Source organism: Papilio xuthus, unplaced genomic scaffold, assembly GCF_000836235.2.
Source record: "Papilio xuthus unplaced genomic scaffold, Pxut_1.1 DF827542.1, whole genome shotgun sequence".
Lineage (NCBI taxonomy): Eukaryota > Metazoa > Arthropoda > Insecta > Lepidoptera > Papilionidae > Papilio > Papilio xuthus.
The window spans coordinates 346,435-360,381 of record NW_013531107.1 but is presented as its reverse complement, the minus strand read 5'-3'; the positions used below and the strand labels follow the sequence as shown (position 1 = coordinate 360,381).

The window sequence follows — 13,947 nt, the reverse complement described above, 5'->3', positions numbered from 1 at the left end:
TCGCCTGTCATTTGTTAAAATTTGTTTACGTTGGCAGCACTGCATGTTTTGATACTCAGATTAAATAAAAAAATCACAAAATTAATTTGAAAATAAAAATAATTACGATTGTAAAAATACGATTTTTTATAATTAAACACTTGTTCAGTAGAATATTATGTGCATTTACTTTAGAATTAAATTAAAAACAGGTCTTTCATCATTAACGTTTAATTTAAAATTTCGTTTTTCCAAGCAATTTGTTGCAAAATATTTAAGTAGGCGGTGTTCATTGCTGGAAAATGTATATTGTGTTAATCTTATAACATAAAAAACATTACTTTACTTCTTTACTACTCTTACTTTCTTTACTCATGTCTTAGTTTACCTTTAACCTTTATTCGCAGTATTCGCTAATCACAATTATTGTTGGCGTTTGCGCGGTAGAGCCGGTGCAGATCCGGCAAATCATAAGGTTGATTTTTACAAAAACATTGATCGAATTTTCATTCGCAAAATATGTTATTTGTCCTTATATTTTTGCGTGCAGTTATGTTTTGTTTTTGGTCGTTGAAGTTTATTAAATGATAGTTATTGTGAAAAAATATTTAGATAAATATACTCATTACATTGCACAAATGTTTATCAAGAAAAGCAATGAAATGTGTTCCGGCTTTATCGAAAAGAAATGTGTTTATATATTTTATATTTCTGTTTTTATTGTATTTAATTTATCTATTAAATACTTGCTTAGTTGACGAAAAAAAGGTAAGTTAATTTTATCGCTTCTTTAAATAATTGACTTGTTTCATGAATATTGTTTTGTTTTTGATATCTTCTTATTGTCGGTTTCTGAAATTCAATACCTCTTTTAAAACATACTGTTACCTTATCTCTGTTATGTCACAGGCAGAGAAATACGAAGATTTTGGTGTCGGGATCTCACGGTTACTCTAAAATATATTTTCTCTTGTAGTTCAATTTCAAAACATTTTTTAACGCACACCACATATCAAGTTATAAAAGTGCGACGATCCGATTTGTTTCCCTTCTTGGGTACAAAACAGACGATAGCCTTGAAAGTAAATACAGGAGACTGAAAAATCAAAATTTAGTGCCCACTAAGAGACTGCCAGATGCCTTGATTATCGGCGTTAAGAAATGTGGAACACGCGCACTACTTGAATTTTTAAGGTAACTTAAAGTTTCATAGATTATTTAGGTGGTAGGTACTTTTTTTTATCAAATTTAGACCACGCGGCGTCCACGCTGTGGCAGCGCTTTGCATGATAATCAACTACAATCATATAGAGGCCGTGGGACGTGGTATTGTGTGTTGGGTTTACTGTTAATCTACTGACCTTTGACTTAAATAAGCTTAATTTTTCTACATCCATAACTTTTGTTTTATTTTTAGGTTACACCCAGACGTGCGAGCTGCTGGATCAGAGGTCCACTTTTTTGATAAGTTCTATCATAAGGGTTTCGAATGGTATCGGTATGAACTTTTATATTTATATATTAGATATATAAGACTTTACTATTTTATATTGCATAAGTCAGTGCTTGAACACGATTTCACGTGATGTTAAGTGATGATGTGGTCAAAAGATGGTACGTGCTAGCCCCCACGTTATATTCCATTTGCGAGTGATGGTATTTTACAATCTCATATTTTTACTTATCTATATATCATACAGCATTTTAACAGTGGTGGAAGCAATTCCGCGTTTCGTCTGATGAGTGTGCGTCCCGGAGGCCTAATTCAGTACCCTTTCCCTTCCCACCTTTTTATTATAAGGAAAGGAGGTGGAAGTGGACTTCCCGGATGAGAGGATGCATGGAAAGGGAATATATTTTCTTTCTGTGCATCCTCTCCTCCGTCGATGAAAGGTAGGCAACGCATATGCAACTGCGTATGTCTATGGGCAACGGTCACTTCGCTATATCAGCGATTTCAGGTGGCCGCTCGCTCGTTTGCCACCTTATGATATAAAAAAATACGATATATCTAACGTAATAGTTTTATGAGTATGAATAATACTCATTAAAATAGGCAGGATGTTAATACTTTTGTCAATTGTTCTCATTAGGAAATCGGCCAAGTTGCGACGGCCCACTTATGCGCTGAGGTTATGCTATGATTTGTCATATGATAAAAAATAGTACTCAGAGACACTTACGTATACTTAAGAGTATATATCGCCGTATAATTATTTCAAAATAAAATAGACATATAAATGTGTCTTGATCTATTTTATATATAACACAATATTTGGTAGTTTAAAATAGAATTAACGGTCCTTTTAGAGAGAAAATGCCAGCAACGATAGAAGGTCAGATAACGATGGAAAAGACACCGTCGTACTGGGTGACACGGTCCGCGCCGCGACGTGTCTATGCTATGAACCCCGCTGTCAGACTGTTAGCTGTCGTACGAGACCCAGTCACCAGAGCTATTAGTGATTATACGCAATCTGCTAGGTAAGAATACTTCTATTATTTGCCAGTATCTCGTTTCGAAAAAAAAAAATCTAGCAGTAGTTGACTTGATAGTTGACTTTACGCACTTTTGGTTTTGAGTATTCCGAAATTTCATCGGTCCATCCCGGCATCGGCAACAGATTTTGAGGAAACTATTGTTATTTTTTGTTAGTGGTTTGAAATCTTCATCCAAGAGGATTTTTCCTATTTTACGGAGAAAAACTTATTTTGATGGGGCCTCTTTCAACCAAGTACTAAATAAGTTGAATTCACATGTTTATTTTATATTTCAGTAAAAGGCCGAGTCTGCCGAGGTTCGAGGATTTAGCGCTAGTTAATAGTACAGTGGGTTGGGGTGGGACGTGGTCCGTCGTTGACGCGTCGTGGCCGCCGGTGCGACTGGGCGTATACGCGAGGCCGCTGCGTCGCTGGTTGCGAAGGTTCCCTCGCTCTAGACTGCTGCTTATTAGTGGAGAGAGATTGGTTGCTGATCCCGCAGCTGAGATGGCTAGAGTACAGGTTTGTTTTTTTTTAGTAGAATAAGCTAAGCGACTTATGTTACTAGCAGAGGTAAGTACAAAGAAATAAAAAAGCCGGGGTCTCCTTCGTCCGAAAGTATCAAAGAAGTATGCTACTTATATTAGGATCTAGAATCGGATACAATTATAGTTGTGTAAGAAAATAATGTTTTCATGAAAAACGTCAAAAATATTTCTTTGTTACAGGAGTTCCTTGGGTTGAAGCGATTGATTACAGACAAACATTTCTATTTCAACTCTACAAAAGGGTTTCCCTGCCTTCTTAAGTCGGAAGGAAAGTCGACACCACATTGTTTGGGTAAGACGAAAGGTCGCAACCATCCGTACATAGATCCTGTGACAATCGAGCGTCTGAGAGAATATTATAGACCCTTTAATGAGAGGTTTTATGAGTTATCTGGTATTAATTTTGGATGGCCTTAACAGTGGTAGAGCCCGCTTTAACATCTTCGCACGAATGGGCCCGGCTCGCCCGGTGAAATACCACGACCACACAGAAGATAAGCGTGAAGTGGAAGCAATTCCGCGTTTCGTCTGATGAGTGTACGTCCCGGAGGCCTCATTTAGTCCTCATTCTCTTCCCACCTTTTTTCTTATAAGGAAAGGATGGGAAGTGAAAGTGAACTTTCCGGATGAGAGGATGCATGGAAAGGGAATATATTTTATTAATGTGCATCCTCTCCTCCGTCGATTAAAGGTAGGCAACGCATATGTAATTGCGTATGTCTATGGGCAGCGGTCACGCACGTCAGCACGGCCGCTCGCTCGTTTGCCACCTTATGATATAAAAAAAAAAACAATTAGAAATGTATTCATAATATAGTCATACTACCAAACTACAGTAAATGTATGTAACCACTTGAAATATAAAATTACATTTTTAGTTTCTATAGCGCGCTTTAGTATGTGTAGTAGTCGTGAATGACACATAAAATCAGCGAAAAATAATAATTCTTTAGGAACAAGTTATAGTTATAGTCTTATTCTAGATGTAGAGCAATCCTAATAATCTCAAAAAATATATAAAGTTTTACGCTTATTAAAAGTTAACTAATTTTAGTTATTTAATCATGACCATAGCCATGTTGTTGTATGTATGTCAAATGATGAATTTGCTTATAGCCAAAGCATTGAATTTTTCTTTTTGATGTCGGTATCATTTTTTATTAGGTTATAAATTATTAACTATGAATGAATGCGGCAAAAGAAAATATTTTGTGATACTTATTTTAATCTATCCCCTTTCTTTTTTATTACTTCCTTAACTTGTTCTTATACTTATATGTATTAAGCACTCGTACCAAATACCGTTAACGTGAAGTTTTAGGGTGTTTTGAGACACATTTTTATACAGTAAATATAAACGCGTTAATGATTTTTCTCTTTTAATATGTAACCAATAAAAAGCATATTTTTTTTACTAAAAACACATTTAAAGCTCTAAAGTTGGGGAGTGACCGACGTTATGAGGTGTAATGTAACATGAAACACGGCGAGCATTCACTAAAATTATACAGTACGTTATGTTACGGGGAACACAACGCACTGACTGATGAATGCTTGCCGTGTAACATGTTACATTACACCTTGTAACGTCCGTTAGTACCCAGGTTAACTAATCGTTATTTGAATTATTGTTTTTATATAAAAAAATAGTTAATACAATTACGTACTCATAGTATTTAATATCATAGTATTGCTTCCAAAAATTAGGCTAGAAATCGATAAACATATACAAAATTGTTGTGTTTTGCGCTTTTAACATGTAAGGTTGGGTTAGGACATATCAAATAAAACTAAAGTAATACATAATGATAATTTCTGATAAAGAACCATACTACTTGGTACTTGGATTTATAAAGTACATAGAAATTAATATATATTTCTAGTAATAACTTGTATTGTAATTGCTTAAGAAACAACAAGAAATCCTGTACGTTTCCTATTTTAACTTTTTTCTTTAGGTATTTGACATTTTGTAGCTTGAATATGACTAAAAAGCAGTACTCGTTTTGCTAAGTTTTGTGTTGTAGTTTTATCTTCACCATTTTTGGTGTAATTTTATAGTTAGTAGGTTAATAGGAAGTTCCTATCATATCATTGATTAGTTCCTTATATTGTAGAATAATTTATAATTGTAATTATAATACATTACAAACAACGGTTGTGGTAATGGGTATTCTTGAATATGTAGTTATAAGTTGGTCTGAAGACTTATTAGAGGGTAGACATAAAACAAATTTAATTAAATAAAAATAGTTGTTTTGAGTCCAGTTTTTAATTTGTAGAATAATCGCTATTCTATTTGTGAATGACTTTACTAGAACACATTGAATGTTTTTTTTACTGGATTTTTTTAAGTCTACCCTCTTTACGAATAGATAAAATTAAATCAAAAATAATTTCTAGTGGTTGTGTATTTAAACGAAATATTGCGAAGATGAAACAGACTGTTAAGTGTAATTTTGATTGTTATTCCATTTTACTTGTTAAACTTAGTGTAGTGTATGCATAAACGTAGTGTTGTTTGTCTCGGGCGTACACGCTATAAGTACATGCCGTAGAGAGGTGACGTCAGTCGATGTCAGACCGTTGGACCGGTAACACGTGTCGGTACGTGAACGAGCCAAATACAACACAACGAATGCTACACTTAGTATTAATGCACAGAGCCATCCTTATCACACGTGCCATGATTCGTTTTAAAAATATAGCTTTAAATGTCAAAATTATAATAATAGTTGTAATAAAAACGAATTATTGATATACTTGTTTTATTATATTAGTAAGAGATAATCAGGTCACATTATTAGAAATGTGTGTAGGTAAACTAATTGGTTTTATTTGTACAAAGTTAATTGTGCCTGTGCCGACTATAGCAAATATTATTCGTACGTCATCATTATATTTTGCGTGAAGGCTTGCTATTTCTTCGCCGCTGGGAAATTTCTCTGATTCGCTGAAAAAAATACACGAATACAACGATAGGAATTAAAAAAGACGTATCTTATATTACTAATATATTAAGATGGATGGATGGATATTTGTAAGAAGATATCTTCAGAACGGATGCATGGATCTTACTAAAATTCGGCATAGATGTAGAACATAATCTGGAAGAACACGTAGACTACTAATTAAGTTTTTTTTAATTCCGCGCGGACGGAGTCGCAGTTAACAACTGCTATATATAATAAAATATTCTTATTCATGTTATAAACATTACCTATACTTTTTATACTTACTCTAAGCATGAAATTCTGAAATGTGGTACAGGAGGATTGGTCTTTCTAAAATGTTGTACATCTCTGTTGTATACATTGAAATCTATTTTAATATTTGTTTCACCGGTCTCATTATGAGATTTAATAATGCTTAACTTTTTCAACACTGAAACTATGTCGACACAATCTTCAGGTGATACTAAAGATCTGTTCTGTACGCTTACTGTGTTAGTCTTTTTTCTAAAAAAATCTGCAGTCTCTTCTAGACTACTCAAGAAAGATACTTTCAGGTCTAACCAATTTTCATAATTTTCTGGATGAAATTTTAGAAATTCGTAAAATAAATTGGCTATATTTGATTCGTTATTAATACCATAAATTTCAGGTCTTCCAAAATCGTTATCATCCGGTATCCATTCTTTACTTAGATTCTTTTGTATTATGTCACGATAATCGTCTGATTCATATTTTTCATTATTAAAATCACTACTTGTGCTTGGCGCGTCTAATGATTTGTTGCGTTTTTCAGAAAGACGTTTTAATATGTTAAATGGATTCCGTACTTTTTTACCACTAGAGTTAGCATTCTCATCTATTACGCAGTCAGAATCTGAAGAACTTTCTAGACTTATAAAACTTCTATCGAGAACTTTAAAATTATTTGTCACATAAATATCTGCGTTGTAAGATTTATTGAATGTTTTAATTAGATTGGAAAATGCTCTTCTATGACGTGCAGATGATTTATTATCATTTTCAAGTTTCTTTAGTCTTTCTGCCATTTCTATTATGTTATTAAAATTAATAGTATAAGTATCGGAGTCTGATAAACGTGGTTTTTTCTTTATCTGTTCACCATCGTCATCTAGTTCTATCGTGTCTAAAATATTATGATCTTCAATAATTTCGTAATCATTTGAAAGTTTAATTTTCGAAGCATAACGAGAATTATACGTCTGTATTAAATTGTTTATAGCAGCCAATGGTTCTGTATGCACTTGTCCAGATGTAACAAGATTTTTTAATCTCGCAGCTAATCTCTTTAAAGATTCCAAATGAAATTTCTTGGTACTATCTCGCGATCTTTTCCTTTGTCGTCGATTATATGGACGATTAAAATTATTACGCGGTCTATAAAAGTTTTGATATCTAGGGAAATATTGAAATCTGGGTGGGAAGAGCAAATTTCCTAAAAGTGGTCTTTGAAATGACATATTGAAATTATTACCTAAAAGTGGTCTTTGAAATGACATATTGAAATTATAGTTATTAACTCTTGCATATGAATGCCACCAGTTAAATGGTCGGTATGGAATATTCCTTGGGTCATTCATAGGGGAATAATGTATGTATGGTGGTATTTGATATCTGTTATAATTGCCACGAATTCTCGTAAAGTTAGCTCTATTAATGTCATCTGTAGAATTAGATGTTTGAGATTCTTGTGGAGATGGGACACGTAATTGTTTAGTTCTTACTGAGTTCAAATTAAGTACATAAGTACTTTTATTAAAGGATATATTCTTTGGAATGAATCTTTCGTTAGGTACATTTAGAGTTACTACTTCACTGTTTAATAAATTTGGTATATTTTCAAAGTATTTGTGCAGTTCATTTGTATTACATGGCTTTAATTGTCTGTTTTTTAATTTATCTATTTTATATAGATAGATAAATGATTGATCTTTACTTTTAGGCTTTTTACAATTTGGAGTTTCGCCCATTTCATTAATTTGCAAATCTGAAAACGTAAATAATAATTAACTTGTATAAAAACGGCTAAACACTGACGTATATTCGTCCGGTGGCGGCACCGACTAGTTTCGAGCCCATCGGGAGTCCTGCATCAAAGTGAGTGGGACTGGTATTATTTCGCGGACGTGGCCAGTCGCTCACTGACTAGTCGGTGCCGACACCGGACGAATATACGTGAGTGTTTAGCCGTGTTTATACAAGTTTGTTATAATGTCTCACGAAAGTGTGAATAATTTAATCGTAAATAATTGGTCATACGTTTTCGTCATGTCATTTTTCTCAAATCTTACAAGTATAAAACGCGAATTTGGAATTGGAATGAAATTTGGACGTTTGTTACAAGTTATGTCAAGACCGGCTTGCATAGATTCTTTTGAAATTTGGTATAAATGTAAAACACAGTACGGAAGAACACATAGGCTACTAATTAAGATCTTTTTCAATTCTGTGCGAACGAAGTCACTTGCAACAGCTAGTTACATGGATAAATAAAAACAAAAAATATTACTTACCATCGGGATCATCAACTACTGATGATTTTCTTTTTAAATTACATCTCTCTTCATCATCATTGCTTAATAATATCACATCACTCTGTTTATCAGTTTCCACAATTTTTAATTCATCATCAACTATTTTCATTAATGAATTTTCTGAATTATTTCCTTCTGATGTAATATTTGTTTCATCTGTATAACATATATCCAAAGCATTTGTATCCATATGTCTAAACACTTTATAACCCCATCTACTCAAAGTTGCGTAAACTTTATATTGAATAAACGATGTTTTATCTCTTAGCAATAAATCATAGGCTTGTTGTAGAGAAACTTTTACATCATTATGTTTAAGGAGTAGACTATTCTGAAAATATAAAAACCATCAGATAAAAGCACCGATAGCCAAATTACACTTACAAGACAAATTACAAGTACAAACTATCAATATTGTGGCAGTGGATTCATCAGCCAATTCAACTATTGTCTTAAACCATAACATAGCCAAAGGAAATTAGTAAATTCTGCTAATCTATATATATAAAAGAAAGTCATGTTAGTTACACTATTTATAACTCACGAATGGCTTTACCAATATGGCTGAAAATTGGCGAGGAGGTAGCTTAGAGCCAGGAGACGGACATAGGCTACTACTTATTCTTTTTTTTCGAATTTATGCCTTGAAGAGCTTCTTTTTATTTAACTTATCTATATATTAAGTTTTTTTATATACCCACGCGGACAGAGTCGCGGGCGACGGCTAGTGTTTTAATAAAAAAAGGTTACTATGATAAGAAAATTTGGACAAGTAAAATACATGAATAATACATCAGTAATGGTTTTTACTCTAGTGCCCTATAGTGTACTACAGTGCCCCGGTGAGACTTCTATGGTGCCCTCCTTTTATACCCCTTGCCTTGGAGGGGAGAAGTTAACAAAGTAATCTTAGACTGTAATTCTCAGATCTGTGGTTTACTGTCCAGTGAATCAGTCACCCAAACACAACCTAAACTAGCAACGGCACTGAGATAAATAATACTCAAATATTGTAAACTTACAATTTCCATCAAGAAAAGGGCTTCTTCGGGATATAAATATAATTGTTTTCCAACATTATGCCCCATGAACTGCCAATGACCACCTGATTTTTGTATCACCGCCGCTAACATCAAGTTTTCTCTCCATTCTGCATGACTCAACATACCACTAAAACAAATGAATTCATAATTATATAATTCATCTTCTTAATCTTGGATTATCCCTTTGTTTAAATGTAACATATTCCACGTGATAATGTTTTTACCTCGGATGAAAGAGAATTTGTCAAGCAATATCTAGAATACACTATGAGAAACTTTGATAGTTCGAGTTGTAATAGATCTTTTTGGACAACACATACATGTACACGCATTAACTTTTTGATAAAACTGCTAACACAAAGTATTTAATAGCAAGTTACATTTACCTTTTTTCAATTCGTTCGGCAGCAATAAGTTGTTTTCGAGCATCTATAGCGGATTGTATCTGCTTAGCCTCGAGCCAAGAGCCATTAGGGAATATATCTTTCAAGCCCAATTCAGGTAAAGTTGCTTGATTTTTAGTTATTCCTTTAGCCACAAGGTCGTATCCACTGTAATAATTTAGTTACAATCAACAAAAAGGTGACTGTCATGCTACTGTATCAAATTAAAATGTATACTAACGATAAAATAACTGGTTTATTCATTGTGCCGTTCTTCTATTCAACACTAAAATATGTTAAAAGACAATTTTTTGAAACAACTTTTATAATATTTCTATTATTCATTTGAGCATTGAGACTACCGGATGCATGACGACCACATTACATACGTATTCATTTATTTATAACATAACAAAGTAACATTAAAAATTGGTTTAACATTAGTAAAACTTAAAGAAACTATAACAAATCAATGAGAATTACAGACAACTTGTGAAAAGCTGACATTTTGACACTTGACACATGACACACCCAAAGAGTATAGTAAGTATACCATACTCTTTGGGTGTGTCACACACACACACCTTGACGCAAATTGCGAAAAGTGTTGCAAACAAAAAAAATCTTCAGTAAAATGCTGCCAGCAGAAGCATTAATATTTTTTATATAAAGTTGTGTTTTACCTTGACAAACAACCAACATTACGCTCACTACATTTTCAAGTTGTAAAAGTACAACATTTTTATGGGGAAAGATTCAACACTGAATCCTTGCCCTAAAATATAATATGATAAAATTTAAAATTGTATAATCCGAAGTTTCTTAGTTTGAGCGCAAGAGGGCCGCAATATTTTTTTTTACGTTTCTTCAAATATCACGAAAGGACATCTAAAGATCTTTAATTTTTCGTAGTAAAAGCTGAAAATAACATTTAGAGATTTCTTCGAGAAGAAGAGAAATATTCTTGACTACCAAACCCTTGAAAGGGGCGTATTAAATGGGTAATATTGTCAATTACTTAGCATGTTATTAGGGGAGAGCTCGGATTAAAGACTCGGAGGAAGCAGTTGCTAAATATTAAATTACGCGATACAATATTAAAAAAAAATCAGGATTCAAAGGCTCTGAAAATTCAATAAGAGACTTGTCGAATATTTAAATTAAAAACAAACCAAGTTCGAATCTTTTAGCGATAAATTGAAAAAAAAACCACAAGCACACACAGCAACTTATATTATTTAATTGAGCAAGTTCCGTGGGATTTTATGTAACGAACTCTACGTGTGGTGTCAAGTTCGTCGACCATTAAATACAGCCGGAGTTGTAGCGTAGGCTACGGTTGTAGACTCGTAGCATCTATTCACGGTAGCGTAGCATGCCTGACGGGTATCGATTAGTCCGTCGGAATTAGCCGAAGACGACCGAGCTTGCACGAGCAACCCCGACTCAACCCCGTCGTGTCCATACATAGCGGAAGTAATGAAATGTACAGAAAGATATGAACCGGATAAATTGCCGCTTTTCATCTTCGTCGTTTTCTTCAATGTTAAATCCTTTTCCATGGTACGGGGGCTTTGTTGATAAATTACCTGTATTCTTTTTACTAATTATCAATTAATTATTAATTAATAAAATAATATTTCTAGAATCTACATACAAGAAAATATCCAACATTTATACGTTTTAAAAAGTAACCGGTACTTTGTTTCAGAAAGATAATAACAGTAGTAACTAAAGTCTCCGCGCTCTGAAATGGAAAAGCGTCATTAAGCTCAAGTTAATTGGCCGTGTGTACGTTAAGAGTGTACTCTAGGATGTCGCAGTAGAGTACACGCTCATTGCGACTGCAGTCGACGAGGGCTGGAGGCGATTTAACGTATTGTAATACGAGTTTATACGACGCGCCGCCCCCTCGCCAGCGAAACCGCCTTGCCAAGTCCATAGCTTAGCTACGACACGCCGATAGTCGTTCGTCCACGTACGCTAAAGCCGGCCGGCATCGATTTAAAGCTTCAAAATCTTGATATATCAATTTCTGAATCGAAACACGAACATGCACGTGAATTTAAGTTATGTGCAGATGTAACTTAAGAGTGGTGCGCCTCTCGAGCATACGGTGTTATTTACGGTATATTTTGACGTGAGCTTCTGCTGCTAACTTCAAGTCGTGAAAATAATGGGGTGATGGATAGTGTTATCGGTCGTTTTTTGCCGTAAAACGTGTTTTTAACGCTTGTGAAGTGGAAAAACCATTAACATTTTTTCAGGAAATGCGTTGGTGGTGCTTTATGTATTTAAGTTAACGTTTTTTTGCAATTTATTTACTGAAACTTTCTGTGATTTGTAAAGAAGAAATTTTTATTTTGGTTTAAAAGAACATTGTTTTCAATTTTCCCTTCAGTGAAGTGCTGTTTTGTCGTTTCCATTATAACCTAAAAACTTGGAAATACACAAACACTTCTGGTAATTTAAGGTAAGTGTATATTAACAACGATTTTTTTTTGTAGAATAGTTACTGTTTTTAAATGTGTGAAAAAGTAATGTGGTAAAAGTTTGTTCAAAGGTTATGTGTAACTTAATAAGCTCGTAAAATTATTCAAGTTTGAGTTCAGAGCTTTTAGTAATTTCCGTTTAAATATAAATAAGAAAACGATTCAGAACCTTGATTACATCGTCTATGGTTGTTTTAAGACTTCTTATTAAATTGTAGCCCAATTATTATATTCAATCATTTGTAAACAAGAACATTTAATTTATTTTATAGCGCCATCTTTGATTCAAGTACAGAACTATACGTAAGTTACGCTTCGGTCTCGCAGCGCCAAAGTGACACGAACATGCTGCAGTCACGCGGCGTTGACGCGCGTCGCAACATGTTTGCGTGGGTGTAGATCGCTTTGTGATAAACAATTTTGTGTTTTCATCTTTATAAACTTTAAATTAAGTGTGAACAACTTAGTTATTATTACTTATTATCGAGTTATATTACAATAATTTGTATTTTAAAAGTGTTATTTGTGAAGTATATGAAAGTTTGTGGTTGTGTATGTGTTATTTACTGAGTACTGGGATTAGGATTTTGGCGGTGCAGTGAAGGTCTAGGGCTGGCATGAGGAAAATAAATGGTAAGTAAGTAATAAATGTACAAGATTTAATTGCAATTTATAGCGTGAAAAGTTGTTCGAGCGTTCCGATAAGCTTCGAGAAGATAAGAGTTTTTTTTGAATAACTACCTAAGTGTACACTTTAAAGTAATTTTTGTTACATTTAAAACAATCTTTCGTAGTGTATGCTGTTGCGATTAAATTTCTGTTCAATCTAAAATGTAGAGAGAGGGGAATGTTACGTTGGTAATAATAAAAACAACGGGGACAAAATGCTGACTGCGAGTCATGCACAATGCACTTATTGCAAGGGGACGAGTAATATAATATTATGATGTAAAATGTATATTTGTGTCGTTATTATGTTTCGTAATACGGATAAAACTTTGTAAACTTTGAATCTTCATGTTTTTAATATAAAATTTCGTAGAAATGTCTAATTACTAAGTGTGACTTTAAAATGTTATTGACGTATTTTGTTTGATAAATAATCTTATAGTGAGGTTAAAGGTTATATTTTTGAACGAATGATCTCTTGAATAACAAAATTACATATGTAAAATTTTGATAACACGTTCAAAATGTTATGTAATTATAATACGTGCTACATCAAAATTGAACCTACAATTTACATATATTCAATTGGTATTTACATAATTATTAAATTATTTGGATATTATATTATTGTTTCACATTTACTGGTGCCAGTGACTTCACGCCAGGCGCATTCATCACTACTGTCCTACTATACTGGCATAATGTAAACACGGCATTATTGATTTTTACGAAAAAAAATGTAGAGCGTCTCTTACGTGTTGTAATCTTTAATAACGATATTGGAGTGAATTTATTTATAACTGAACGTATACTTGTAGTGGGTAGTTTATGATCTGTGGTGTAGGC

General features: G+C 33.5%; 3 protein-coding genes across 3 annotated transcripts in view; 2 read left to right on the top strand and 1 right to left on the bottom strand.

Annotated features, from left to right (window-relative positions):
* Nucleotides 1–572: 572 nt before the first annotated feature.
* Hs3st-B (Heparan sulfate 3-O sulfotransferase-B) lies at nt 573–3,464 on the top strand. The gene is made up of 6 exons (XM_013313666.1): nt 573–747; nt 956–1,173; nt 1,397–1,477; nt 2,290–2,463; nt 2,757–2,982; nt 3,189–3,464. The coding sequence occupies exons 1-6, from the start codon at nt 637–639 to the stop codon at nt 3,423–3,425; spliced, it is 1,047 nt and encodes a 348-aa protein (XP_013169120.1). The 5' UTR covers nt 573–636; the 3' UTR covers nt 3,426–3,464.
* Nucleotides 3,465–5,348: 1,884 nt separating this feature from the next.
* Tsen54 (tRNA splicing endonuclease subunit 54) lies at nt 5,349–10,466 on the bottom strand. The gene is made up of 6 exons (XM_013314027.1): nt 10,182–10,466; nt 9,944–10,108; nt 9,537–9,684; nt 8,494–8,845; nt 6,248–7,967; nt 5,349–5,961 (listed from the first exon to the last, which is right to left on the bottom strand). Exons 1-6 carry the CDS (start codon nt 10,202–10,204, stop codon nt 5,799–5,801), a joined length of 2,571 nt encoding a protein of 856 aa, XP_013169481.1. The 5' UTR covers nt 10,205–10,466; the 3' UTR covers nt 5,349–5,798.
* Nucleotides 10,467–12,796: 2,330 nt separating this feature from the next.
* LOC106118982 (uncharacterized) overlaps nt 12,797–13,947 on the top strand; it is a 178,290-nt gene continuing 177,139 nt past the window's right edge. The window contains exon 1 of the mRNA XM_013313783.1: nt 12,797–13,065. The gene's annotated coding sequence lies outside the window, so the exon portion shown is untranslated. The remainder of the gene's footprint in view (nt 13,066–13,947) is intronic.